The following is a 27,908-nucleotide window of genomic DNA, read 5'->3' as shown; positions in this document are numbered from 1 at the left end:
GTGCCCTCTAGGAGCCAAAATGCCAAAATGTGTGCTCAATGGCGCACTCACACTGTCCATTTGTACCGTGTCCAAGCACGTTTCATGGCTTAAGCCTATAATGTCAATTACTACATAACAGTGCATTGTATTGTTAAATATGTTCTCTAGTCTTAAACTGCAAGTAACCAGAGCGTTCATTAAGATAGTGGTGTGAACATCAGTTCCCATTTGAACGTAATGGAGCTGAAGTATAAAGTGGCATAAAATGCAAATACTTTGAGTCAATATTATACACTGAACTACTCCCCACCCCTGGTCACACTGCATCTTGATCTACATGTGTGTAAAAAGCTCTGGTAGTCCACTCTGTGTATTGTTTGAACTCTCCTCCACAGCCGGAACCCTTGTTACCACACAAACGTTCCCCCCCGGAAGGTTCTTCCGTAGCACACGCTAAACGCTGCTAGCGGAAGATAAACAGAGCACTTGTTCGCCATGGCGGAGGTAAGCTAACGATGATAAACCTTATATTTCGCCTGTCAGTGGTGTGTGAACGATGTGTTTATAATGTCACAGTGTGTGCGAGGTGTCTGGAGGTGTGTCTGACCGAGAGACTGGGGGAAGCTGCCCAGCCTTGGAGCTCTCTGCCCGGGCTGGATGTTGACGGTTGACGGTCATGTTTACTAACACTGGACTGGTTGTGTCGTTGCTAGCAAGCTAGGGTATTTACACAACCCATGTATGCGACATTATCGGCAACGCGTATAATTAGCTCGTTAGTTATTGTGCTAATAACATGTGGGTGCACAGCTGGACCCCGGGGCATCACTAGCTTAAGGAAGGGAAGGATGGTGTTACATCAAATCAGCTTTATTCGCCGTGTGTGCGCAAACATACAGGGGATTTGACTGGTTGTCCGTTCCTGTGCTGTTTGGTGGCCGATCCAAATCAGGCAGTTACTGATGTGCACAGGACAGACTGACAGACTGGGTGATGGAGGTGTAAAAGATGATGAGCAGCTCCAGAGGCAGGTTGAACTTCTTCAGCTGTCACAGGAAGTACAACCTCTGCTGGGCCTTTTTCCTAAATGAGTCTATGTTGGGCTTTCACTTGAGATCCCAGGCTATTGTGGTTCCCAGGAAGTACAGTAGTCCCACAGTCGTCACAGGGCTGTTAAGGATGGTGAGGAGGGGTAAAGGTGGTTGGGTTCCTCTTATAAGTGCTCAGTGCTAAAGTGCTCTCTAGGAGCCAAAATGTGTGCTAAAGTGCCCTCTTGGAGCTAAACCATGTGCTAAAGTGCTCTCTTGGAGCTAAACCATGTGCTAAAGTGCTCTCTTGGAGCCAAACCGTGTGCTAAAGTGCCCCCTTGGGAGCCAAATTGTGTGCTAAAGTGCCCTCTAGGAGCCAAACGCGTGCCAAAGTGCCCTCTAGGAGCCAAAATGTGTGCTAAAGTGTTCTCTTGGAAGCCAAAATGCGTGCTAAAGTGCCCTCTTGGGAGCCAAAATGGCGCTTAAGGGCACACTCACACTGTCCATTCGTACCGTGTCCAAGCACATTTAACGGCTAACGCCTAGTTCGTTTGACTAGTGTGAGTGCAACTGTACTGCGCTCAGGCACGGCATGCTTGCCGGCTGCAGCCCTGTTGAGAGAGGTGTGCTTTTGTAAAGCACGGATGCACATGTACGAGCATGAGGGCCCGCATTGACGGCGGTTTTCAAATCTATTTATATGTGTTTGTTCTCCGCGACAGACATTTAAAAAGATGCTGCCGAACAGTTTGCGGTGGTCTGATGCGGCGGTGGAGTGTTTACTTCAGATTTGGTCGGATGAAAATATTCAAAACCTAGATCTCCGAGGAGTGATGTGGCCTAAGCAAGAGGCATTCGAGCCGCGGCCCAGATCAATGTGAGTAAGGGCGCACTCACAGTGTGCGTGCGTCCCGTGCCCCGTGCTTTAGGGTCCTTGTCCCCCCCTCCAGGCCCGTTTGTGCTCACACTACCTGGGCCTCGGTGAATGCTTCTTGCTGCCTATACGTCATCACGCCGTAACACGTCACACGCATTGATGACGTCAGAAAAATACAAGAACCCCCAAGAACAACAAGGATCACACCCATAGAAATGTCAAGTCATACCATTATAGAACAGTTTAAGGTTGTAAAGAATAGTTTCACTATGTTTGCACAGAAAAGCAGCAGAAAATGTAAGAAATAAAACAATATTACTCTTAATAACCTGTAAAGGGATTTTATCTCTACGTCAGAGTCTAAAGTAAAGGGTGCCATGGTAAATCACTGGACATATTAATAATTCACAGTTTAAATCATAGAAATGTCTTTACATTTTTATGATTTAATGTTTATAAGTGTACACAGACATAAATGAGATACGATAAGAAAACGCCACATCAGCACGTTTCAGCGTGTCTCCACATGGTTGTATAAATAAAGTCACTATAAATAAAACATGCTCCGTGTTTTCCCTGATGAACCGACAGACACCAGGTGGATATTGTGTTAATGTTTGATCACATATCAGTGTAAATCTCCTGTTTTCACAGACTCACAGCTTACAGGACATGAGGCAACAGGCGGCCGTCGCTGCTAAAGTCTTCATCCAGAGAGATTACACGAACGGCACGGTGTGCCAGTTCCAAACCAAGTTCCCCTCTGAGCTGGAGACCCGGGTAGGATGCTCCTCTTCACTCTTCCTGAGAATGTCTTTTTCAGTCAGTAACACGTTGAATTAGTGAAATGGGGGCCTCATGTTACCACAGTGTTCCCCCTGCATGCATTCAGCAGCGGAGGTGCGCCGCTGCTGAATGCATTAACTCGCTATTAACTCGCTATTAACTCGCTATTATTTAATAATTTTAAAAATCCACAAGAAAGAAAAGACAAAGCGGTTTTAGATCGTTGCAGGTAAAAGCCGTGTGAACTCATCTCGACTCCCAGGGCGCACTAACACTGTCCATCCGTACCGTGCCCGAGCACGTTTCACGGCTAAAGTCCAGTTCGTTTGACCAGTGTGAGTGCAACCGTACCGCGCCTAGGAGCGGTACGCTTGCCGGTCACAGCCCATTTGGGAGAGTTGGGCTTTTGTAAAGCACGTTTGCACATGTACGAGCACGAAGCCTACTGGTGTTTTTCACCCACCAAAACTACATTACCCACATCGCAACGGTAGCCCGCGAACTCACTGCAGCGCCGCATGTGGGCCGCCTCTGCTTCATTATTCATCAGCTTTCAGGGCAGATGTCAACTTTCAGCCCCCCCCCCCCCAATAACGGCTAAAGGGAGGGTGGACGATGAGAACAGGGTGTTTCAAGCTCGGTGGGAGGCAGAGCACATGTTCACTAAGCTGTGTGTCTTTATCTTGATATTAAGGAACACATTTTATTTTTGAAGGACATTTTCTTTTTTGCTGTTTGCCTGTTGAAAATGTGACTGACAGAGCTGTAAAAAAAATATTGGATTATTCATTTAATCATTAAATAAAATACGGTACACTGTGTTAGGTCTTGGTTCAACAGGTTATATGCATCATTTTAATATGTTTTAATAAACATTGAACCAGTCCGGCCCTCGGCTTGGAGCAAATTTGTTTTTTTGGCCCTCTGATGTATTTGACTTTGACATCCCTGCTTTAAAGTGTCAATCTACTGTGTAGTATCATGCTTCTGCAGAATGAGCAGTGTCAGTGGTTACAAAAGACGTTTTAATGCCTTCACCGTGCTGCCCCGAGCTAATCAGCGTTAGCCGCATTACATTACTTTAATTACCGTTAGCGACTGTCTGGGATATCTGGGAGAAATTGTCTCAATGGCTTAGTTGATGAGTGTATTTGCTGGGAAAAGACTATTTTACAATTTCACTCAAGTCTGGAGTGGATCTTTAATTAATTTCAACAAATAACCCCAGAATTAATCTGGCTATGGTCTTAGACGTGTTCAAACTGCAGGTCTCCACGAAGTATATGTGTCCATTAGCTGCTGCTGGATTTCAATTAAATTAAATTCAATTCACATCTCCTTTTATGTTACTGTCTTAGAATAAAGAATAAAAATAAGTCTCAAATAAAAGACTCGACCTACTCTGAACAAGGTTAACGACCGCTTTGATAACAAATGACCATGACTGCAAGAGATAATAGAGAATTACTTTAACGTCATCATTACACTTGTTCAAGAAAACGCTGTTGCAATGGAGCGTTCTTCACAGCGAACCATCCATGTCAGTACAGTCATCGTCTTGGCACTGGGACCAAAAATGCAGCTGGTATCATCGGTGCTCACAAAAAAACAAACTGTCAGCAAGTTCTCCAGAAGAACCCTGCTGGACTTTGTCCTCATGTGAACCGCGGTAGAAGTGTGTTAGGAGCAGGCGCTGGTAATGATGCGGAGGAGGCAGAGCAGGTCGCTGAGACTGAACAGCCTCCGCGCCACATTAAAGACGGTGCCAGCCGAGCAGCTCCGAGTCTGAAGGACAGAGAGCTTCAGTTTTGAAATGCACGCGCCACATGAAAAGAGCAGCTTCATAACACTTAAACCGCTCACTGGTGGTTTATTGGCACCTCCCTCATGATTGGGTGGTCTCCCATGTTTTCCAGCTTACACACACACACACACACACACACACACACACACACACACACACACACACACACATACACATACACAGACCCACTGAACTGCCAAACGAAATAGGGTACCAATACCAATAATATCAGATAATGGGCAGATACTGAAATAGCTGGAGCAGGTATTGGTGACAATGGGGCAGATCTATTTAACTAAATCCTTTATTATTACTGCCCAGGTGCTATTGAGCAAAGCACCGAACCCCCAACTGCTCGGGGCACCGTTAATTGCATGTCTATAGTGTGTGTGTGTGTGTGTGTGTGTGTGTGTGTGTGTGTGTGTGTGTGTGTGTGTGTGTGTGTGTGTGTGTGTGTGTGTGTGTGTGTGTGTGTGTGTGTGTGTGTGTGTGTGTGTGTGTGTGTGTGTGTGTGTGTGTGTGTGTGTGTGTGTGTGTGTGTGTGTGTGTGTGTGTGTGTGTGTGTGTGTGTGTGTGTGTGTGTGCGAGAAAAAATATCGAATAATAGTAATTCTTCTTCTTCTTCTGATCGGTGCATTTTGAAAATGAAAAATGCTTAACCTCTGGAATGTAATAATTTAGGTCCCCTATCTTTTCCTCCCACATGTATATTTTTAATATTTTACTTTAATCTCAGTTTAAACTACGCAGTATAATACTGGCCTCAAGAGACCATCCTGATCTCGCGGCCTCCATTGTATTTTCCTTGCAGATCAGTCTGGTAACATGCGAGAGATTGGTCCTTTTGCCAAGCAAACGTCCAATCTGCGTTGGTTGGACGATGGATAAATATAGGGGTGAAATCGGGGGACCCGTTGTTGAGTTTAGTCGTCCATATTTTCCTCGCAGATCAGTCTGGCAACATACGACGGAGAAAATTTGTGGCCGTTTGCCAAGCGAACATCCAATCAGCGTTGATTTTGAGGCGGATTTAAGTGTGACGCAGTCCACGCAAATCCGACCTGATCTCGACACACTTTCAGACGGGGTGGCCCCAATTCTGTTAGTCGCAGATCAGATTCTTCTGTTGGAATATGGAACGGGCACCTGAAATTGTGCCTTTTATCCGCAAATTTGCTTTTGCTTGGTTTGAGAGCAATAGCAAATATACAAACGAGAAAATAAGAAAGCTCTCTTGAAATGAGCAATTGGTTCTTTTCTTTAAAAAAAATGGACATTTCCATTGCTTGAATTGCATTCAATAATATTATCTGTCAAAATTAGGGCTGGATCTGGCCTTTCAGATATTCATTTGTTGGGTAGGTATTTAGTTTTGATGTTTGGTGCGTGTAGAGGTCTGTGTTATTTTCAGACCATTTAATGCTATAACGCGTAATGCCGTTGTGCAGAGAGCTGGTCGGCTCCTTTCTGGTTCCCTTAGGGCGCACTCACTCTGTCCTTCCGCACCGCACCCCGGGCTTTAGGGTAGTTGTCCCCCCCCTCCCTCTCCCCCCGCGCCACAGGCCCGTTTGTACTCACACTACCTGGGCCTCGGAGAATGCTTCTTGCTGCCTATACGTCATCACGCCGTAACACGGCACACGCATTGATGACGTCATGGCGATGCGTGGCTTTGTTTACAAATCTTTCCGTAGACCTCAGAGTTTTTGTGCGTCTTGTCGACTGTTTTTGAATATTTTCATCGACCAAATCTGCAGTAAACACTCCACCTCCGCATCACACCAACGTGAACCTTTCACCGCCATTGTTGTTGTTGTTAAATGTCCGCGCATGGTCCCTCCTTCTTTTTTCTATGTCCTAACAGGCGCACAGGAAATGACGTGAGAGCCGCCGTAGGCCTCGTGCTCGTACATTTGCAAACGCGCTCTACAAAAGCCCACCTCTCTCAAACGGGCCGTGGACCGCCAGCTGTCCGCAGTTATGCACGGAGTGGTTGCACTCACACTGGTCAAACGCACTAGGCTTTAGCTGAAAAAACGGTTTTGGCCCGGTACGGAAGGACAGTGTGGGTGCGCCCTTAGTTTCAGCCTGAAATGACCCCAAACTTTGGACACTTTCTGTATTTTCTGCCCCGTCTCTTCTCCCCTCTGTCTCTTCTCTAAGTTCTTCACTGAACTTTTTCTCTTCCTCCACTTTAACCCTGAAAAGAATTTGCATCAACGATTTTTTAGCAATTTAGTTACTCCAATTTCTCGACTCGTTTCAGCCCGAGCCTGCCTGTGGGGTTTATTATTTTTGGTAGCTCTTTCCTTGTTTATTGCTTTTGGAGAATTGTACCAAATAACTGGGAAAGCACTCAGTGTTCCACCCGTATTTGGCAGCGCGATCAGCGAAACGGCTCAAGAGAGCTTCATTAATTGGAACTGACCGTTTTCGCTGACCTGTGTCTAATACGCATTTGCCTCAGTTCACATTACTCTATATGTGGTGACAGTTAGAATTAAGACAATATCCTCTTTTTAACTTTAATTTTTAAGCCCTGTTCAGCCTTTCGGGCTCTCGTCGAACATTTCTGGAATGCTAACGTGGCTGCGTCTAACAAGACATTCAGAAGGGGAAATGTGGTTTGAATCGCAGCCTCTGAATTGGAATATTAGATGGAGAACAAAGGTTCATGACGGCGGCAATCAAACACGCCTTACACCACTGATGTGTTGGAGCTTGTTGTTGCATTCCTTGGGCACATGGAAGCAGAACATTGGAGGGTTTACAGAGGCTCATAAGGCCCCTGGCTGGCTCCTTGTCTGGTCTGGAGGCTCCATCTTTTTCCCTCCGTATCACAGACAGATCACCCGATCCGTTCTGGACACCAGCATGGGACTAGTGTCAACACCCCCGTCAAAACAGCCTCACGGTCCAGCAGTTCTCCCTGCAGCAAGATTTCATTCGAGTAGTTCTTGTGAAACACGGTTTTGATGATCAGCCAATCCTGGTTTACAGTTTGTATCCCAGAAGCTGTCCACGGTTTACAGAACAGCGGAGACCCCTCTTTATCTCATTCCTGCCCCGCGCCACTGAAAAAGGAGAAACCATCAAGATCCCTTGGAGTGTCACCGTGTGTGTGCCGCTTTCAGGGCTTTTGTCCCGCCACTTATGAAGTGAAAATATTCACAGAGCATTCGGCCAAGGCATCCTAATAATTTCAGGAGGTGTTTCCGATGTGGGAAGGTGGCCCAGCAATCCCTTGATGTATGAGCAGTCCAAGAAAATGCAGCCCCTCGTTTATCGAGCCATGGAAAGAATGGGGGAGAAAACGATCTGGTGCTAGGAAGACAAGTTTCCACTCCAATATCCTAACAGAGGCAGAAAGCTCTCACACTCTTCTGTCCAAACTTTCTCTCAGCACTGCGCTTATGTTCAAGGATTTTAACCCTTGTGTTTCCATGTGTTTCAGGTTGACAAACAGCAGTTTGAGGAGACGGTGCGGACGCTGAATAACCTGTACGCCGAAGCGGAGAAGCTGGGAAGCCAGTCATACATTGAAGGCTGTCTGGCCTGCCTCACGGCGTACACCGTCTTCCTGTGTATGGAGACTCACTATGAGAAGGTGAGAGACTTTTCACCTTACGGCTTTTCTCAATCGCTTCGGCAAATTTTTTGAAACGCTTCGCATGTTATCACTCCATTAAACAGCCATAATCAGTGGTTATCAGCCCCATAATTCTGGGTTACCTGCTACACCTGCCAGCAGGTTGAGAAGGCTTTTATAGACATGGTAACGGTTGCGATTAGGACCCCTTGCAAGACTTTTTAATAGTCTGGGAGTCTCGTTGTGAATTGAAACAAAATGATTAAGGTTTAAGAAAAGGTCACGGTTTAAGTTAAATCACTGAAGATTGATGGGAAGAAAGTGGAAATGCAATGGGATGCAAAGGTTAAAGTCCTATGTATATCTGACCCATTCGCCACCCCCAACCTTCCTCCTGACGCAGAAATTTTGTTAATTCTTTTAATATTTCCTACCATCATACTACGCTGTGGTTAAGCCGTTTACAGCAACGTTGATGTGTGACCCAGCTTACCATTACAATAGATGATAATGGCCTACTAGCAGGTAGAGTAAGGGCGCACTCACACTGTCCTTCCGCACCGCGCCCCGGGCTTTAGGGTACTTGTCCCCCCCTCCAGGCCCGTTTGTACTCACAATACCTGGGCCTCGCGCAAATGCTTCTTGCTGTCCATACTCACTCACATGCATTGATGACGTCATGGCGATGCGTGGCTTTGTTTCCAAATCTTTCCGTAGACCTCTGAGTTTTGTGCGTCTTGTCGACTGTTTTTGAATCTTTTCATCGACCAAATCTGTTGTTCATTTGCTAACTGGCTGAATAGCACCTTGAATCCATCCGGTCAGTGTTTTAGCTTCTCTATTTGAGTAACGAATACAGACTACCGCCGTACACGCTGGTTGGCCACCGATTGTAGTCTTTGTGTTGTGTTCAGGTGCTTCGTCCCAACTACTGCTTGAAAAAAGATCCAAACAACAAAATAACGACATAATGAACCAATAAAGAACAAGAATCTGAGGACAAAGGATCACATCCCCTTTGCTCCTCATTATGAAGAAAGCAATCATTCTGTTCCCAACAAGTGCTTGTGTAGAAGAAGTCATCCAACTACTTTGACATGGTAATTTTGAAAAATTACTGTTTCACTATGAAACTCAGTGGATCTTCACATTGAATGCCATGTCTCCAATTTAAATGAGGAATGTCTCCTTCCCTGTAACGACTTGTAGAACATTTTCCTAGACCACAATTTGTCTTATACTACAGTGATTCACGATGGATATTTTAATTGTAGTGTTCCACCGATATGAATCATTATGTGGTGGTTGGAAATTGTTTTATGACGTTACCATCTGTTTGCTTGTGTAATCTGTATAATACTCTAGAGAAAGTATGCATCATTTTGATTTGGGTTGACGGACCAAGTCATGTTGCAAAAGTTCCCTGTGAGGTTTTCAGTGAGGCGCGTCTGAAGATGACTCTCAGTACAGGTCTTCACCACGTGGACCTCTTGGTAATGAGCTGATTGATGGGCAAAAAGTCTTAGTCACTGCTTCAAGAGAAAACCCTGCTTTCCTGACTTCCATTGCTCATATTATGCACTGACTGAAATGTCAATTGGTGAATGAACAATTACTAGCCTGTGAATGTTCTCATGTGTCCAGGTCGTCGTTATCCTCAAAGCAAGTTCAGTCAAAAGCAACTGGACTTGTTTATTTGTCTAGGAAGACGTTTCACCTCTCATCCAAGAGGCTTCATAAGTTCATGTACGCATCTGACCAGGCTGGGATGGACCAGGACCAGGTCCAGGACCAGGACCAGGCCCAGGCTGGGACTGGTCCACCTACGGTTTAGTCTGAGATGCAAACAACAAAGGCTTACACCAACTAGCCTATGCTTGAATTCCTCTATGAGAGGGCAAGAGTGGAGAAGATCATTGAAAAAAGGCTCAAAACCAACTCCTCGGCCCAGTCCCAGTCTGGTCCTGGTCCTGGTCCTCGTCCAGTCCCAGCCTGGTCCTGGTCCTGGTCCAGTCCTAGCCTGGTCAGATGCGTACATGAACTGATGAAGCCTCTTGGATGAGAGGGGAAACGTCTTCCTAGACAAATAACCAAGTCCAGTTGCTTTGACTGAAATTGCTTTGGGGAGAACAATTACTAGTGCCAAAGGTGCAGGACACACAGCAAAAATTAGGACAGCGGACATTCACCATTGGCCCAACCAAGAACCAAATCTGCATTTGTAGCTGAATTTCATAATCTTAATTACTTATTTTATTGGATAGTTCCTGTTTCAATGAAGTTGTTTTTAAATTGTATGTATTCCAAATTGATGCTGCTACCAAAGTCAAAACTGGGTACTACTACATTTTCCAAATGATCCCCAGCCCTAATAATGAATATCCAGTCAGAGATCCTGAACCATGCGTTGCTGCTGCATGGAGACATATCAATGACACAGGCGACAGTGGAGATGTTTGAAGTGGTGTTGCTGCTGTGTGAAAACCTTTTTAGGTTGGCTGTAAATCAATAGTTTCACGACCTCTGAGAGCTGGCGAGTAAATGTGATTTGTGTACATCCAAAATCTCTTTCAGTTCAGTTTAGAGTATAAATGGATCCGCATGTCAGTGGTCCTTTCCCTGTTCTAAGAATTTGTCTTTTTAGTGGACAGGGGTGAACTGGGCTAAAAACATTTGGCGTGGTTTGGGTTTTATGAGCACTCATAAAGTCATGCAGTTTAAATTAACTGGCTGTTACCAAAGTGACATTTTCAGCTCAAGAATGTGGTGGTTGGCTACATGGATCTACACGGCCGGACACAGATTTGCAAGTTTGATACTGTGTAACAGTAGCTCCTAGAGAAAAACAACATCTCTAATACTTAACTGGACATTGTAGAGCCGGAGTGATTAGCTACTCTTCGATTGTCAGAAAAGGAAACAGCTTTGCTAATTTATTAATTTAAGTCAACTATCATTTGCTCCAGTTTTTCAGCAATTACAAAAAGTTCTAATACATGTTTAAGCTAGCTGTTGAACCAGCTGGGTCAGGCTTTACTACGTAATATATACCGTAATTTCCGGACTATAAGCTGCTACTTTTTTCCCTCGTTCTGGTCCCTGAGGCTTATACAACGGTGCGGCTTTTCTACGGCTTACGGTAACCAGGGGCGCGCACTACCGAGGATGCGCGAGACCGAGGCAGACATCTGGCGCCAGGTAACAAGAGCAAAACAAAGAGAAGGAGAGCTTCAGCGACAGTTTGCGCGAAGGAAGTGTTCATGCAAACACCCTCAACATGGAAAACAAACGGAGAAGTGCATATGATGCTGCTTTTAAGTTAAAGGCAATCGATCTGGCTGTCAAAGAAGGAAATAGAGCTGCTGCACGTACCTGGTTGGTTATTTTGATAACGTAAACGGCCGCGGGACTGCACTTTTACTGCCGTGTTACAGGCGAGCACTTTGTATTACTTTGCACCGTTGTTTTATTTGTACTCTGCACGAATGCTGTTCGCCATGTCAAAGATGTGAAAGTTTGATTGAATGAAAGATTTATTGTTAATAAATGGGACGCTTTGCGTTCCCAAACAGTCATCTCTGTCCCGACAATCCCCTCCGTGGTAGCAGGAACCCCTATATACTACGGTAATTACACATCAAAACGCCTGCGGTTTATAGTCGGGTGCGGCTTTTATATGGAGCAATCTGTATTTTACCCTAAATTTAGCTGGTGAGGCTTATAGTCAGGTGCGCTTTATAGTCCGGAAATTACGGTAGTTAAATATGTGTATATATATATATATATATATATATATATATATATATATATATATGGGGTGACTGTGGCTCACTGGAAGAGTGGGTCATCCTCCATTCGAGAGATCAGAGGTTCGATCCCCACCCCCTCCGGTGCACATGTGGTAGTGTCCTTGGGCAAGACACTGAACCCCGAATATCTCCCCGTGCTGCGCATGGGTGTGTAAATGTGGTGTGAATGGTTACATTAGATGGTCTGTAGATGTCCACTGCCATCAGTGTGAATGTCTGTGTGAACGGGTGAATGTGACAAACACTGTGAAAGCACCTTGAGTAGTCAGAAGACTAGAAAGGCGCTATATAAGTACAAGTCCATTTACCATCCATGTTGTCAATAATTTTAATAATACAAGAGGTTGGTTGTCTAAAGGATAATTGGGGTAAATTGTCTTGGATTACTAATCTAATGACACCTACAGTAGGTCAGACTGTTACACTACAACCTAACATCCTCTGTTACAATCGTACCAGCAGTTTGCCATCCATGAGAATCATATCTGAAACTGTGATTGCTTTGCCCTTTTTTAGGTTTTGAAGAAGATCGCAAAGTACATTCAGGAGCAGAACGACAAGATCTACGCACCACGAGGCCTCCTGCTCACCGATCCCATTGAGAGAGGCCTGCGAGTTGTATCCTACCCTCCAGTGCCGTTGCGTTGTCACCAGGAGATGCTGTTTGTTGTCTTTGCTCAGGTGGAATTTCCCGCAGCCTTAATAGTTGAGGCTTGTGTAACAGTTTAGAAACAAACTGCGAACAACAAACCCATAAATAGATTATTTTTTAGGCATTTATCCAATTCTCACAAATCAAATTTGGTCAAAGACACAATTTTTTTCCAATATAAAAAAACAATTATGCAAGAATGAGCGCATACAGGAAAGAGGAATGAATGTTTGGAGTAACTTTAAAGGAATGCTTTTACATTAAGCTTTGTATCGTTATAAACCCACTGACCCAGTCATACTTTTGAATGAATGGTTGTGCATCAATTATTTTCCTCATTGGTAGAGTGTGTCGTCCTCCGTTCGAAAGATCGGCAGTTCAATCCCCAGCTCCCCCAGTCCACATGTCGAAGTGTCCTTGGGCAAGACACTGAACCCCGAATTGCTCCCCGTGCTGCGCATGGGTGTGTGAATGGTTAGATTAGATGGTCTGTAGATGTGTGAATGTCTGTGTGAACGGGTGAATGTGACAAACACTGTGAAAGCGCCTTGAGTAGTCTAGTAGTAGTAGTAGAAGACTAATAAGGTGCTATATAAGTACAGGTCCATTTACCATCATTTTTGTATACGGGGTGGGACCCATTGACGCTCCAGAGCTATTCCAGATCAGTGGGTGGGGCTTCACTTGCCGAAACTAACATTCGCCATCTTACTTGGAAGCTAAGCTAAGCTAAGCTAACAGGCGCTGGGAGAAAGCTGGTGAAGTAACGACAATGGTAGAAGGTACTCAGCATGATATAGAGCATGGGTGTCAAACTGATCCAGTAAAGAGCCGTGTGGCTGCAGGTTTTCATTCCAACCATTCAACAACACACCTGACTCGACTTACTCAAACACCTGAACTGTCTTCACACAGTTGATTTGTTGGACCAGGTGTGTTTTTGATTGGTTGGAATGAAAACCTGCAGCCACACGGCCCTTTCCTGGATCAGTTTGACACCCATGATATAGAAGAAGGGCATTTTGAAGATCTGATGCTCAAATCAGATGTTCGGGGCTGCCCTCATGAGCCCCAATATAGTGACGAGCAGCTGAAGCTGTGGGAGCTGTTGTCTTCAATCCACAAGCAACATACAGTCACTTTCTGCCTTTTCTCGGTCATGAAGGCACCAAACTATGAATGTATGTTACCTCTGACATATATAACCCACTTTCCATACAGATAGATGTTCCCACCTGTGAAGTATTCCTTTAACTTGTCAACTGTACCCAGAAATCAGGGGATATGAATGTGATCACAGCACAGCTTCGAGTAGAAAGGAGATCTTTCACAGTGATCTAATTGATGTCAAATACTTATTCTGTAACTGCCGGACGAAAATGGAAAGCAGCAGTTCAGGCAGCTTCCAGGAAATCCAACGCTATGTAGGGATACCCTGTAAAAACACCAGATAAAAGTTAGTATGTAATCCATAGCATCTGCATAAAATCAGCGGGTGCACCAACATCCTGGCTGTACCAGCGTGTGTGTGTGTGTGTGTGTGTGTGTGTGTGTGTGTGTGTGGTGACTCAACATCCCAATTAATTGTAACTGGGCAGCAATGGGAGATTAGGGATAACAAAATATGACTGAAATTGTTCACAGCTGAGCTTTGTTCCCTCTCTCGCCTATGATTCTGAATGTTGGCGGGGATCTGGATTATTTCTCCGACACTGTCGGGCTGCTGTGCTCACTTTGGCGCGAGCGTGCTAGGAAATTGACAGGAATGTCTCACCTGAACCAATGCAACTGCCTAATACTACCATCTGAGTATTCATAGTTCACTCCAAGTCTGAGGTATTCAGTGTCTCTTTCTAGTCCTTCCTCTTTATGTCAAACAGAAACTCTTAACTTTGCTTATGACGGTGGAGACGGATCTTCTTTTTTAAGGGTGTTCTCACACCTGGCCCCCAAAGATTGGCTCATTGGGGCACGTATGAACACCGCAATCGCACTCTAATGCAGGACGAAACAGGCGGGCCGAGATCGCCAACAAAGGGTGGTGTTGGCTCGCCTCCAAACGATCTCTGGAGCGGTTTGTTTGTAGTGCGGGCACAATCGACCCAGCAACCGAAATAACTGACTCTACAATTATAGAGGTGGCCAAAAGACAAAGAAGACTCACACTGTGCATGACAAGGCACTTTTACAGCTGACAGTGGTTTTCTGAAGCCTAACGTTCGGCTAGAAGACCAAAGGCCGACAAAAATGAGTAGAGCTGAACGTTTCCGCAGGATCGTAAACGAACCACAGGACAAATGTAAACAATTGTATCGTTTTTGCATCTCATTCGGAGGAAAGCAAACAAACTAAGTGTGAAAGTACCCTGAGAAAATCCTGCCAAAAGTCGAGTCTAGTCTAGTCTGATGTCAGTCAGCTACAGTCATGGGAAATACCCACCGCGAGGCTTGAAGGCAAGATGCTGTTTCCACAAACGTGTCCAAAAACAGTTTCAGAGTCTGCTGATGGATGGAACAACATGCACAATAGCTGCAGTATCATTATAGTTTATATTTCCTTACGTGAAGCGCGAAGAAAGTTTCATTATCAGTGGGTTTTGATTGAAACGAACCTTGCTTTTGAATGCTTTTCCTTGACTGAACCCTGTTTAGATTGAGGTCACCATCTTTGAAGACAGAAGCCTGACTAGATAAAAGCTGCCATGGTGAGTTTTATAATTAACACACGTAACAAGGATACTTTCTTTCTTCTACAGCTTTGATGTAAAAATGCATTTTTGTCATGTTCGCTGAAACGGCCACTTTATCCTGACGGCACTAAATGAGACGGATAATCTAAGGGAAAATCATGCTCCTCTGCCTCCACCTGGTTCTCCTATCTGCCGGATTCCACCATTTCCGAACAACCAGTCGGTGCCAACGAGTCTCTGATACAGTGTCAATGACCGCTTGTGAACTCAAACTGAAACTAGGCAGCAGTGATCAAATCTCAGTCAAGACTCTGTTACTGTATTGCATATTTTGGTGTACAGGGGGTCTGGAGTCTCCCTCAGAGAGAGGGGGAGAAGTTCAGCATCCGTGAGGAACTCGGAGTAGAGCTGCTGCTCCTTTGCGTTGAAAGGAGCCAGTTGAGGTGGTTCAGGATCATCTGGTAAGGATGAACCCTGGGCGCCTCCCTAGGGAGGTGTTCCAGGCACGTCCAGCTGGGAGGAGGCCTCGGGGAAGACCCAGGACCAGGTGGAGAGATTAGATCTCCACACTGGCCTGGGAACGCCTCAGGATCCCCCAGTTAGAGCTGGTTAATGTGGCCCGGGAAAGGGAAGTTTGGGGTCCCCTGCTAAAGCTGCTGCCCCCGGATAAGCGGTTGAAGATGAGAAGATGAGAATGATGTTTTAGTGTTTAGCTGTAAAATTAGTATAAGCAATAGGCTACACAGTGGTGTAGTGGTTAGCTGAGAAATACTGTTTGAATTAGCACTGTCGCCTCAGCAAGAAGGTTCCAGGTTCGCATCCCGGCCTGGGCCTTTCTGTGTGGAGTTTGCATGTTGTCCCTGTGTCTGCGTGGGTTTTCTCCGGGTTCTCCGGTTTCCTCCCACAGTCCAAAGACGTGCAGGTGTTCGGTTCATTGATGACTCTAAAAAATTGCCTGTAGGTGTGAATGGTTGTCTGTCTCTGTTCGTCTCTATGTGTCCTGTGATAGACTGGCGTCCTGTCCACGGTGGACCCCGCCTCACGCCCAATGTCAGCTAGGATCGGCTCCAGCGCGACCCCGACCCCGGGATAAGCGGTTGAAGATGAATGAATGAATGAATGAAAAAGTAATAAAGTTTGTGACCAAGTCGACCCAAAACCAAGCTCGCCCCACCGGCCGACAAACCTTCTCATTTTTCTGAAGACGTTTGAATCAACAAAATGGCAAAACAGTACAGTTACAGGATCTTGGTTCATATTTGATCAGCGCTGCCTAGTTTCACAGTTTGATCGTAGTCACTGACATCGCGTCAAAGACTACTCGGCTGCGAGTGCTTGCGTGCCTTCGGGCGCGTTGGGATCTTGCAGATGCCATCAGCAGCGCCAGGTGAAGGCAGAGGATTCTTGTTTTTCGCCGATTATCCGTCTCATGTACGATTGTCTGGATAAAGTGATGGTTTCAGCAAATATGACAAAAACCAGATGTGTGTTTGCGCCGACATCTGTTAAAAGCATACAACTGTGTTTTTCCGATTATGAAACACACATTCTCGTCTGAGTTTTTGTGAAGTGCAGTGCAAAGAAAGTGGCTCGAGTCAAAGAGCGCTAATAAAAGAGGGCTCACTCTTTATGTGTAGCATTGCTTTCATGCAGAATGCCTCCTCTGCATTCAAAGAAAAATCCCACATCAAAGTTGAAAGCCTCTTCATCTGTGAGCAATATCACTTAACTGCTCTACAGTCAGGACGGCTGTTTCATAAAGCATTTAAAGGATTATTCTGCTTACTTTATGACTTCATGTTGCACAGCGCTCAGTGTTTTGTCACTTGCTTCACTCTCACAGTGTTGCTGTCCAGAGTGCGTGAAGCAGCCAAACCCAGCAGCCGGACCCGGTGATTCGGTGTCCTTTCAGCACACACCCGTCAGTTACATTACTTTAAGTAGCTATAATCAAACAATTATCACATTTTTTACTCCAAATAGCCCATTTCCTTGTTTACTTTGCTTGCCACCGGCCTCTACCACATTCATTCATGTCGGAGGAAGCTGGAGGAAGCCTCAGTTTGGACGCGTTGCTCATCCTAAAATGAGATGCAGACTGCCCAACAAGAACCCAACTAAAGCAGCTACAGTGTCATGATGTTAACCTACCATTTGGCAGGTGTTTTCATCCATTAGAGTAAGTGGTTGTGGTGAGTCTTGTAGGCATCTCAGGAGCCAAATCATGCTGTGGTGATTTCCGCTTCCATTACCAGTTTTAGTGAGCCACGCCGCGCCCGAGACAGACCTTCTCAAGAGTAGGACCAAAGCCCGCCCGATCTGCCTGCAAATCGACGTGATGTCTCGTCGAACCCCCCCCCCCCCCCCCCCCCCCTTGTCCCCCTCAAACAAGCGGTTGTTGCGAAACTGAATTCATGTTTGTGCAGAAGAGCGGAGAGAAAGAAGTCTCTCTGCGTGTTAAGCTTGCTTTCATTGCTTCTAACTGAATCTCTGGTTTAAAAGTTTAGTTCCTCTCCTGCGACCCCGTTTGAACTTTCAGATATCGGCTTTATTTTACTCATCATGTTCACTTTCAGCTGTAGGACTCAACATTTCCTGACAAAATTAAATGTGTTTATTTGTTTTACAGACACTTTTTTAACCACTCAGGCTCGCCAGCTTCTAAATAACAACAGCAGATGTTGAGACGCAGGCTGTCCCCGTGCATTTATTGTACATATAACAACCAAAAGCAATGTGCAGTAATTTGCGTGTTGTGTGTTATTCGTGTGTGTGTATACGACAACTACGCTTAAGGAGGCAGGTTGGGGTGGTGGATGGTCCCAGACGTATCCTAAGCGTTACCTTTTGTAGTCTCAACCTAACCAACACCAAAAGCAACCGTTGTGGCCTATCTCGCGGTCCACGTCCAAACTTTTGTGCAGAACTTTTCCTACGATATCCTAAGAACCTGTTGATGCGAATACGTGAGACATAAGAACACGAATTTCTGTTGTAATATCCTACATACTTGAAAATTTGGGTACATTTTTATGAAATGATTAGTTTTGTGACACGAGAAATACTGTTTGAATAATCTCATCTCATCTTCAACCGCTTATCCGGGGTCGGGTCGCTGTTTGAATAATAATGTTTATAAAAAAATGTTTTCTAGTTGCAAACAAATATTCTTCACTATAGTATTTGTCGACAACAGTAAGGGCACACTCACACTGTCCTTCCGCACCTGGTCAAAACAGGTTTTACGGGTAAAGCCTAGTGCGTTTGACCAGTGTGAGTGCAACCGCTCCGCGCATAGCTGTGGCCAGCTGGCCGTCCACGGCCCCTTTGGGCTTTTGTAGAGCGCGTTTGCACATGTACGAGCATGAGCGTGCGCATGTGTACGAGCACAAGTGTGCGCACGTGTACGAGCACGAGGCCTACGGCAGCTCTGAGGTCATTTCCTGTGCGCCTGTTGGGACATAGAAAAAAGAAGGAGGGACCATGTGCGGACATTTAAAACAATGGCGGTGAAAGGTTCACGTTGGTGTGATGCGGAGGTGGAGTGTTTACTGCAGATTTGGTCGATGAAAAGATTCAAAAACAGTCGACAAGACGCACAAAAACTCCGAGGTCTACGGAAAGATTTGGAAACAAAGCCACGCATCGCCATGACGTCATCAATGCGTGTGACGTGTTACGGCGTGATGACGTATAGGCAGCAAGAAGCATTCTCCAAGGCCCAGGTAGTGTGAGTACAAACGGGCCTGGAGGGGGGGACAAGGACCCTAAAGCCCGGGGCTCGGTACGTGCGGACAGTGTGAGTGCGCCCTAACACTGGTTTAATTCCACTTCCTAGTGAACAGCTTAAATAGAACTTGAAAACAGAAGTCCGTCCGTCATACTCTGGTTACATTCACTTACTGACTCGTCCAGTGTACACTAAGGATGCACTCACACTGTCCTTCCGTACCGAGCCCCGTGCTTTAGGGTCCTTGTCCCTCCCTCCAGGCCCATTTGTACTCACACTACCTGGGCCTCGCGCAAATGCTTCTTGCTGCCTATACGTCATCACGCCGTAACACGTCACACGCATTGATGACGTCATCGCAATGCGTGGCTTTGTTTACAAATCTTTCCGTAGACCTCGGAGTTTTTGTGCGTCTTGTCGACTGTTTTTGAATATTTTCATCGACCAAATCTGCAGTAAACACTCCACCTCCATCACACCAACGTGAACCTTTCACCGCCATTGTTGTTGTTGTTAAATGTCCTGTATTGCATTTATTATTAATGTATTTTAATCTGTTAAAAGTGTTCAGTGTCGCTCGCGTAGAATTTTCTTAACTGCCAGCATCAAGGCCAAACATTAACGCTCCATTTCCACTCCTCCTTCATGTCCTTTACTTTTATTACTCTGGATATGAAATCGTATTGAGAACAAGTCATGAAAAAAAGTGATTCAAATACAACTGTGCATCACCGATTTGACAGTTTCTGGGAAATATTTCCCAACAAAGAAAAACATTCTCACCCTTCTTTTCCCCGTTGTACAATTTGTTTCATTAAGCGCATTCCTCAACCGGTATCATACCGTAGCTGTCATGGACCGTCCCACAGTGCACGTCGTGTCGTTTTTAATGCTAAAACATTCTGGGACAGCACATTAGGATCATCAGCCACAGATGGCTTTTATATATATCTGCGGATCTTTCACCCCGGCGGACGCCACATGGATTTCGCCTCAAGAGCACATCTCATCCCATAAATTGTTTCAATCTCTGTCACAGTGAATCCCTTCCTTTTCCTCTTGTGTACTGAAAAAGACCGGGAGGTTCATATTCATGGTGTCATCTTAGGATTTTCTGGGCCCAAATCATACTGAAAAGTACTTTGTGTAGACGCTGGACAGGGCCCAGCCTGTAGTCTAGCGTAGACACTACCATCAGGCAGAGTAAGACATATCCCATATATATTTTACCTATGGGAATGTTGAGTTTGGCAGCATTGTTGAGACCATAGACCCCCGCATGGATAAACCGTTGCCCTATTACCGTACAGAAGCAAACAGGGATTAATCTTCTCGTTTGAAATTCCTGCTGAGCGCCTCGATACATAAACATGTCCTATTGAGGAATGTAAACCCAGGACTTTTATAAGTAGCTGTTGAGAGAAGAGCGCGTTGGAACGTTGCCACGGTCAAAGACAGGATAGACCACAGCGCACATACAGTATATCCATCCTCCCCAGTGTTTAAGCCTCTTTATCCTGCCAGGGTCTCTTCTCCTATGTCTCCTGCAGGCTTAGACGGATACACCAGCATTTCAATCCAACATCAGCCTTTTGTTGAAACTCAAATTGCCCATTAAGTCGTCATAAATCTCTGTCACAAATTGACGGTATCATAGCTCCCTCTTTTGCCAGTTCACCATCTTGCAGTTAAACCTCCCTGTCTTCACTCTAAGGACTAGTGTAGTGCCCGTTCAGAGCGCGTTCCCGTTCAGTACGGACCGTTTTCTTGGCCTCTTAAGGTGCAACATTCTCGAGACCGCTCATCCAATCGGCTTCGCACTCAACACGGCACTCCCTTTGGACCTCAGCGATACCTCTGCCATGTGGGAAGTCGATTGGATGAGCGATTCTTGAGATATGCGAGGGAAATTTCCCTTTTACAGGCATTCATGCATCTTTCTTTATACTTAAACGATGCCGCTACAATGCCACCTATTGGCCGAATGGCATCAAATGAGGCATGGCCACTCAAACATCCAATCTACAATAGCACAAATGGTTCAGGATATATGACATTGTAATGTAAGCCTTTATAGTAAAATACAAAAGTCACTTTTTCCAGCTCGGTCCAGAGATGTCCTGTACCAAATGTGGTGGTGATTGGTAATACAAAATGTGAAGGAGAAACTGGTTTGGACACAATTCAGAATTGTGTGTTTGAGAATTGTGGTTCAAAGTTGCCTCTCTGGCCAAAACATAAGGTTCATTGGCACCACCACATGGCCAAAGTGCATCAAATGTTGACACTCTACTCCACACTTAGATACCAATGGATCATGACTGTGACTGTGTAAAAGAGGTCCCTGGTAGTAACAAATCCATAGAGAATTTTTAATGAAAAAGTGTCTTTCAGATCATTTACTCTCATCATCTTTGTATTTAACCACAGAGGAAAAAGCACTAAAACCTTAGAGTATGCCACTGGATACGTTGAGCTGGAGCTGGGCAATAGGGATCATTTCGTATCTTGATAGCGAGATATATATATATAGAAGAAGAAGAATTACTTTATTTATCCGCAACGGAGAAATTGAATTTTTTCACTCTTATTATTATTCATGTTACACACACACACACACACACACACACACACACATACACACACACACACACACACACACAGGACCTATATACATGCAATTAAGGAGAGATGTTAGAGCGAGGGGGCTGCCAGTGACCAGCGCCCAGAGCAGTTGGGGGTTCGGTGTCTTGCTCAACAGCACCTCTGCAGTGCCCAGGAGATGAACTGGCACCTCTTCAGCCACCAGTCCACGCTCCATTCATGGTCCACACAGGGACTTGAACCAGCGACCCTACAGTTCCCAGCCAAGTCACCTATGGACTGAGCTACTGCCGCCCCATATATAAAGATATAGATACATATACGTGTATTTATATATAAACAATAGCATGTTTTCTGGTAATTCAATAAATACATAATCTACTTATCCACATGGAATTTAAATGTGTAGATTAAATACTTGACAAATACAAAATACTGAGTAATTTCTTCTCTAGAACTGTCGTGCAAAAAAATAAAATGTGCAAGGATCATCAACATAAAGTGCCGTCCAGATGACTGAAATACTGCCATAAATGCACTTTGGCTGCTGTGTTTCTGACACTGCGACAATATAGAGAAATATATTTGCTAAACATTGTCATGTTGTTTTGACAATATACAGTTTATCGTCATGTCGCCCGGCCCTAATTAGAGCAGTGACGCAAAACTAAATCTGAGAAGTTGCAGACCAGGAAACCCAAACAATGGGCTGAAAGAGGCTGAAAGACACTGGAGAGCTGAAGGAAAACTGCAGAGTTGTGTAATAATTATCTGCGTGTTCCTTACCACCTGTTATTATTCGATCCATTGTATAGAAAATATTGATACGTGCACTCACACTGTCCTTCCGCACCACGCCCCGTGCTTTAGGGTCCTTGTCCCCCCTCCAGGCCCGTTTGTACTCACACTACCTGGGCCTCGCGCAAATGCTTATTGCTGTCCATACGTCATCACGCTGTAACACGTCACACGCATTGATTGACGTCATCGCGATGCGTGGCTTTGTTTCCAGATCTTTCCGTAGACCTCTGAGTTTTTGTGCGTCTTGTCGACTGTTTTTGAATCTTTTCATCGACCAAATCTGCAGTAAACACTCCAGCTCCGCATCACACCAACGTGAACCTTTCACCGCCATTGTTGTTGATGTTAAATGTCCGCGCATGGTCCGTCCTTCTATTTTCTATGTCCGAGCAGGCGCACATAAATTACGTCAGAACCGGCGTAGGCCTCGTGCTCGTACACGTGCGCACGCTCATGCTCGTACATGTGCAAACGTTCTTTACAAAAGCCCACCTCTCTCAGACGGGCCGTGGATGGCCAGCTGGCCGCAGTTATGCGCTGAGCGGTTGCACTCACACTGCTCAAAAGCACTAGGCTTGACCCGAAAAACCTGTTTTGGCGCGGTGCAGAGGGCCAGTGTGAGTGCACCCTTAGTGTCCTATGATTTGAAGAGTTTTGAAGGATTTTTATTTTGAAAAAGTAAAACGTAGAGAAATTACAGCCTTGTGTTCGTCCCCCAAATTATTTTTGTTATTTGAATCAACGTAGAAATAAATAATCATCACGTATCTATGAAGCCGTCCTGCCCCATCCTCGCTCCCTCCCCACCGTGGCTGAAGGCCTAGCTGGCTTTAAGTAGGGCTTTTAGTTTGGCTGGGAGCTGAAGCGCTGAACAGCATGATGGATCAGCCTCTAGTGGGATGACTCCACTGTAGGAAAACCAGACTTGGCCCACAGCGCTCCTTACTGCTGAGCGTTCGTTCAGGGGGCAGATGCCGCCAAGTCGGTGTCCTGGCATCTCGTCCAAAAGACATTGGGCTCCTGATAAGGTGTCGTTTGGCTCTGCGTGAAGACTCGCTGCTTGGCCGCAGCACGCCAAAGAAATCTGTAAATTAGGCTGCACACATGAGAGCATTTAGTGTCAGTGGGGAATGTTGGACAAGGCAAATGCAGAAATGGTGTTCATCAGTAGTTTTTTGCACTTTTCATATTTGTGCAAAACTTTTATCAACATATATTTACACCTCCTTTAAAAATGGCTGAATGCATTCTACCTGCTTTTGATATTAAAAACTAAAGACTCTCCCTGCATGCGATGCCTGTTTCAACAAACAAAGCATCTCATATAGTGTTTTGAAAGGATTGTGTGATAGACATGGCTTAGTCAGAAGAGTTGTGTAAGCCATGCCAGCTCAAAGAGCGCTCTGCTCGCAGTGAGTCAGCAGACAGATCTGTGAATTAGCCCAAATCCTCGATAACTATCACTGTCAGTCAGGACAGGGGCAGTTCCTGTTCACTGTAAAGGTGAAACAGTAAATGCATTAGAAGCTGTAGATGAAATGGTACCATTAACTAACAGTACATTAATGTTATGAGACATATCCTATAAAAGTGTGACTTGAGAGCAAACATTATCACAATTACGAGAATCAGTCTAAGCGAGTTGAAATGTCAGTAAAGGTTTAAGCACTAAAAGGAGTTGAGCTGTAAGTGTATGTAAGTCAGCGATTCCCAACCAGGGGTACTTCTGCAGTTGCCAGGGGGTATGTGGAAACATTGTAGAGTAGTTTGAAATAGTAGAAAATATTATTGGATTGAAAGTACAGAATAAACTTTATTTTTAGGGCTAGTTACCACTGATGCAAGATATGAGATACTATTAATCAAATTTGAATCATTTCAGGTATCAAATAAAGTGTTAAGGCCCAGACACCCAAAGAACTAACTATAGTGCAGGGTGACAAACACTAACTGTCAACTGTTCGAGTCTAATCAATGAAAGTAGTTGAACAAAAGGCAGATAAACTCAGAAGTGATGGGCAAATGATGGGGTAGGCAATCCCGGTCCTGGAGAGCCACTGTCCTGCATGTTTTAGGTTTCTCTTCTATAATGATGTGCTCGTTATCAAGCAGCTGATGCTCGTCACAGTTTGATTATTGTTAGACTCAGGTGTGTTAGGGTAAGGAGGAACCTAAAACACGCAGGACAGTGGCTCTCCAGGACCTGAATTGCCCACCCCTGGTCTAGGGGACTCGTAAAATATGAAAATGGTTCATATAGCTTCATGAAGCTAAGAGTAATAGATGAAAGTAGCAGAACTGTCAATTAAAGTACGTCTCTGCCTAATACATTCTATATAGGTGAGCCACTTCTTAGCAGCCACTCAATGACAGTGAAGTGTTTTGCTCTGGCGTTGTTGAGCCCCTCGCTTTTTTGCAGGATCACCACCTCGAGTTGAAAAAAGAGCTGAAACTCATATCGGAAAAGCGCCCGAGGCAGTGCAGTGCAATGCAGTGCACCGAGTTACACATGCTTTTCCTGCTAAGACACGTCAGAATGCCTGTTGTAAAAATGATGTATTTAATGCTGAGTTGGTGTCGTGTCACTTACCGATCTTGTTTCCGTACAGCAGAGCTACAAAGTGTGCAGCAGCAGCACCAGTGCCCAACCTCTCTGAGGACCCCCCAGACCTGCACCCTAAACACTGCGTCTCTACAATCTATCCCTGTCCACTAACTATCATGCGCATGTCCCTTTCAGAGTATCCTTTGTGACTGAGTTCACTTATTCAACAATTATTGTATCATTTGTGATGTCATTAAGGGTTAAAGCCTGGTATATGCCTGTATGTGGTTGAAGAACACCAACCTACTTACAATACGTATCGACAGTCTTCGGATCGTGAGTAATTCTCCTTTATTTTGGACTAAAAACCACTTAATGAGCTTTTGTACGTCTCTTTTTTGACACTCCTTTTTAAACAATGAACAGACAGGGTAACTTGTTTTTTATGAAGGACTATGAAACCCATCCACGCCCATGCTTTAATCGATTGTCTTGGCTGAACCGGGGATATAATCTAAGCAGGAAACAGAACTCTGTGGGATTAGTGGGATTTGCTGCATGGTCCACGCCTCATGGTTTGTTTGCTGTATTCTTATTTATGTATTCTTGCGAGGGTTCTTGGTAGTTTGTCATTTTTCCTGCATGTTTATTTTGTAGCATTTGACTTTAGCCGACAACGCTGAACTTTGTCAGGATCCGAACACATTCCAGTCGAACCATCACAGATTCTGACCTTAAAGGGATAGTTTGTCTTTTTCGAAGTGAGGTTGTATGAGGTGTTAATCCTCAGTCAGTGTGTAACTTATAGTACGTCACAGATTTGGAGAAACAGACAGAAGTTCTAGCACAGAAGCTGCTTTAGGCTAGGGAAGCAGCTGCAGCAAAACCTACTTTGATCACCTTAAAAAAAAAAGGTCCACCTTAATAAATGTTGGCTAAAATATGCTCAGAGTGCCGCCCCCCTCCGCAGCAGTACAGCACTTAGCTTCTGTGTCAGTACGCCAAACTGGTGACCCACTAACCACCATCTACTGCAGCTTACGCACTATTTAAAAAAACAAACTATCGTTTAATAGACGTCTGTGATTTAATAAAAGAAAAGCCAAAAGCAGTGCTTGTGTTGTGTTTAACATGTGATATTGTTAATGCTACTTTTCTCTCCTCGTCTGTAAACTGTGCTATGCATAGTGTTTGGTGACTTATGTTGATTTTTGACTCCTGTCTAATACGTAAATATTCATATATTGTGAGATTGCCTTCGACCGAAGTATTAAAAGTGCTCTTGTTAGTTGACCGTGCCTGTGATGGTTTTGAATGTTGCCTTTGTTAGAGTGTAAAGGGGCTGGTCACACTAGTATTTAAAACACTGAGAACCTGCGGACCGTTTTAGTTCATTCCGGTGGAATTGCCGCTACTAGTGGATTCGCTTGTTGGGGCAAAAACCAGCTGAAATGTTTCACATCAAGTTCAATTTTGGTGAATTTGACCCTCAAGTTTTGACCATTAGCACAAAAACATCAGGGGGGAGTAAACTGAACAGTAGAGGGAAAATCTCTAGCCAGCTGTGCTAGCGCCAGAGCTAGCGGTTAGCTCGCTAGCTACAACAGTTCCCCCGCTAGCCCTGCGAGTATAGTCACTATAGCCCTTTCCACTTAGCCACAAGCTGAAGGAGCTGTTAGCCTGGTGCTAAGGGAGTTTTCACACGAGCACATTCCAAGAGGGCTAACCCTGACTTAAGCTGTGTTACCCCCTTAGTTTGTAGGCTTATCCCCTGAAAATCAATATAAACAATGGCTAAAGTTGCCAGTGTGAAGCTGGGCTAACAAAATGTTTGTACTAGGATGTTAACACACTGTCAGTGTTTGTGCTACAACTGACACTTAGGCCTAGGTCACACGAACATGGGTATTTTTGAAACTGAACTTTTATGGCCCCTGGTTAAAAAGAAAATTCCCGTCAACACCACCGAGGTGATAAAAATATCTCCGTCCACATGAAACAGCAAAATCCACTTCTGTCAGCTGGTCACGTCCAGAGCGCTCCATGGATACAACTGACTGTTTACCGTCGCGCAGTGTGACGTCTTTATTTTCCTTTCCCACACATGACTGCTGAAACCGGACTTTTGCAAAAAGTTCACCCTGGACTCAGGTTACAAAAAACTCTGGTTTCAGGAGCTCACAACTGCGGTTACGTGTGGATGAAAGGCCGAACCGTGGAAAAGGGAAACGCACAACTTCAAAAATACCCGCGTTTGTGTGGATGGCCCCTTAACCCAGAGCTAGCAGAATTGCATTGTGAACCGTATAGTCCTGTGCTTTGATCAACCGTGGGCTAAGAGAAGGTAGTATGAAAAGCTACAAGAGGGATGATCCTGGCTTTAGAATAGGGCTCACTGGATCTGGTCTGGGGCAGGGTTCTCCAGACCAGAACCAGTGTTAGTATAATTGCAGTGGGATAACCGTGGGATAAGAGAATGTAGTAGTAGTATGAAAAGCTAAAAGCGGGATAACCTTGACTTTAGGGCTCACTGGATCTGGTTTGGGGCCGGGTTAGCCAAGCGTTTACAGGGATATCCCCTGAAAATGGACTTAAGCCACATGCAGATTATCGTCTCTGCGCTTCTCTCTGGTGTGACCAAACCTTAATTGTGAAATCCTGTCTGTCGAATCATGGGTTTTTCACTCTGAAAACCTAAGATCATGATATCTTATTGAAACCTTAACAAAGGATGAATATACTGTCGTATGTATGGCTGGTAATGTTAATTACGAATTAACAACATGTACAAGTATCGATTTCTGAATGCCATAGCTACAAGATACACATTTATCTTAATTTCTAAATATGTAAATACAATTTATTTCAGATTATTTGATTTAGCTCGTATTTTATTTATCTGGATTTCAGTTCATTGAACTTTTGTATTTTCTTTTTTTTCAGTTGAAATACAATGTTTTCTTAATCTGAAACTCGATGCTAACGAATAAAAAGTGTACATATTTTACACCA

At 44.8% G+C, this 27,908-nt stretch overlaps 1 protein-coding gene across 2 annotated transcripts; it reads left to right on the top strand.

Moving 5' to 3' along the window:
- The first annotated feature begins 440 nt into the window (after window positions 1-440).
- Window positions 441-27,908, top strand: LOC310946010 (golgin subfamily A member 7-like). 2 transcript variants are annotated; one of them, XM_083912282.1, is made up of 6 exons: window positions 441-486; window positions 2,542-2,667; window positions 7,932-8,084; window positions 12,392-12,493; window positions 15,179-15,231; window positions 24,964-27,908. In XM_083912282.1, the coding sequence occupies exons 1-5, from the start codon at window positions 478-480 to the stop codon at window positions 15,218-15,220; spliced, it is 432 nt and encodes a 143-aa protein (XP_083768408.1). In that variant the 5' UTR covers window positions 441-477; the 3' UTR covers window positions 15,221-15,231; window positions 24,964-27,908. The 2 variants fall into 2 exon arrangements, with proteins under 2 accessions (XP_083768408.1, XP_083768407.1); XM_083912281.1 differs by having other exon boundaries at window positions 24,961-27,908.

The sequence above is a fragment of the Echiichthys vipera genome, assembly GCF_963691815.1.
Source record: "Echiichthys vipera genome assembly, chromosome: 4".
Classification (NCBI taxonomy): Eukaryota; Metazoa; Chordata; class Actinopteri; order Perciformes; family Trachinidae; genus Echiichthys; species Echiichthys vipera.
The sequence above is the reverse complement of the archived record's forward strand: the minus strand, read 5'-3'. Positions and strand labels throughout refer to the sequence as shown.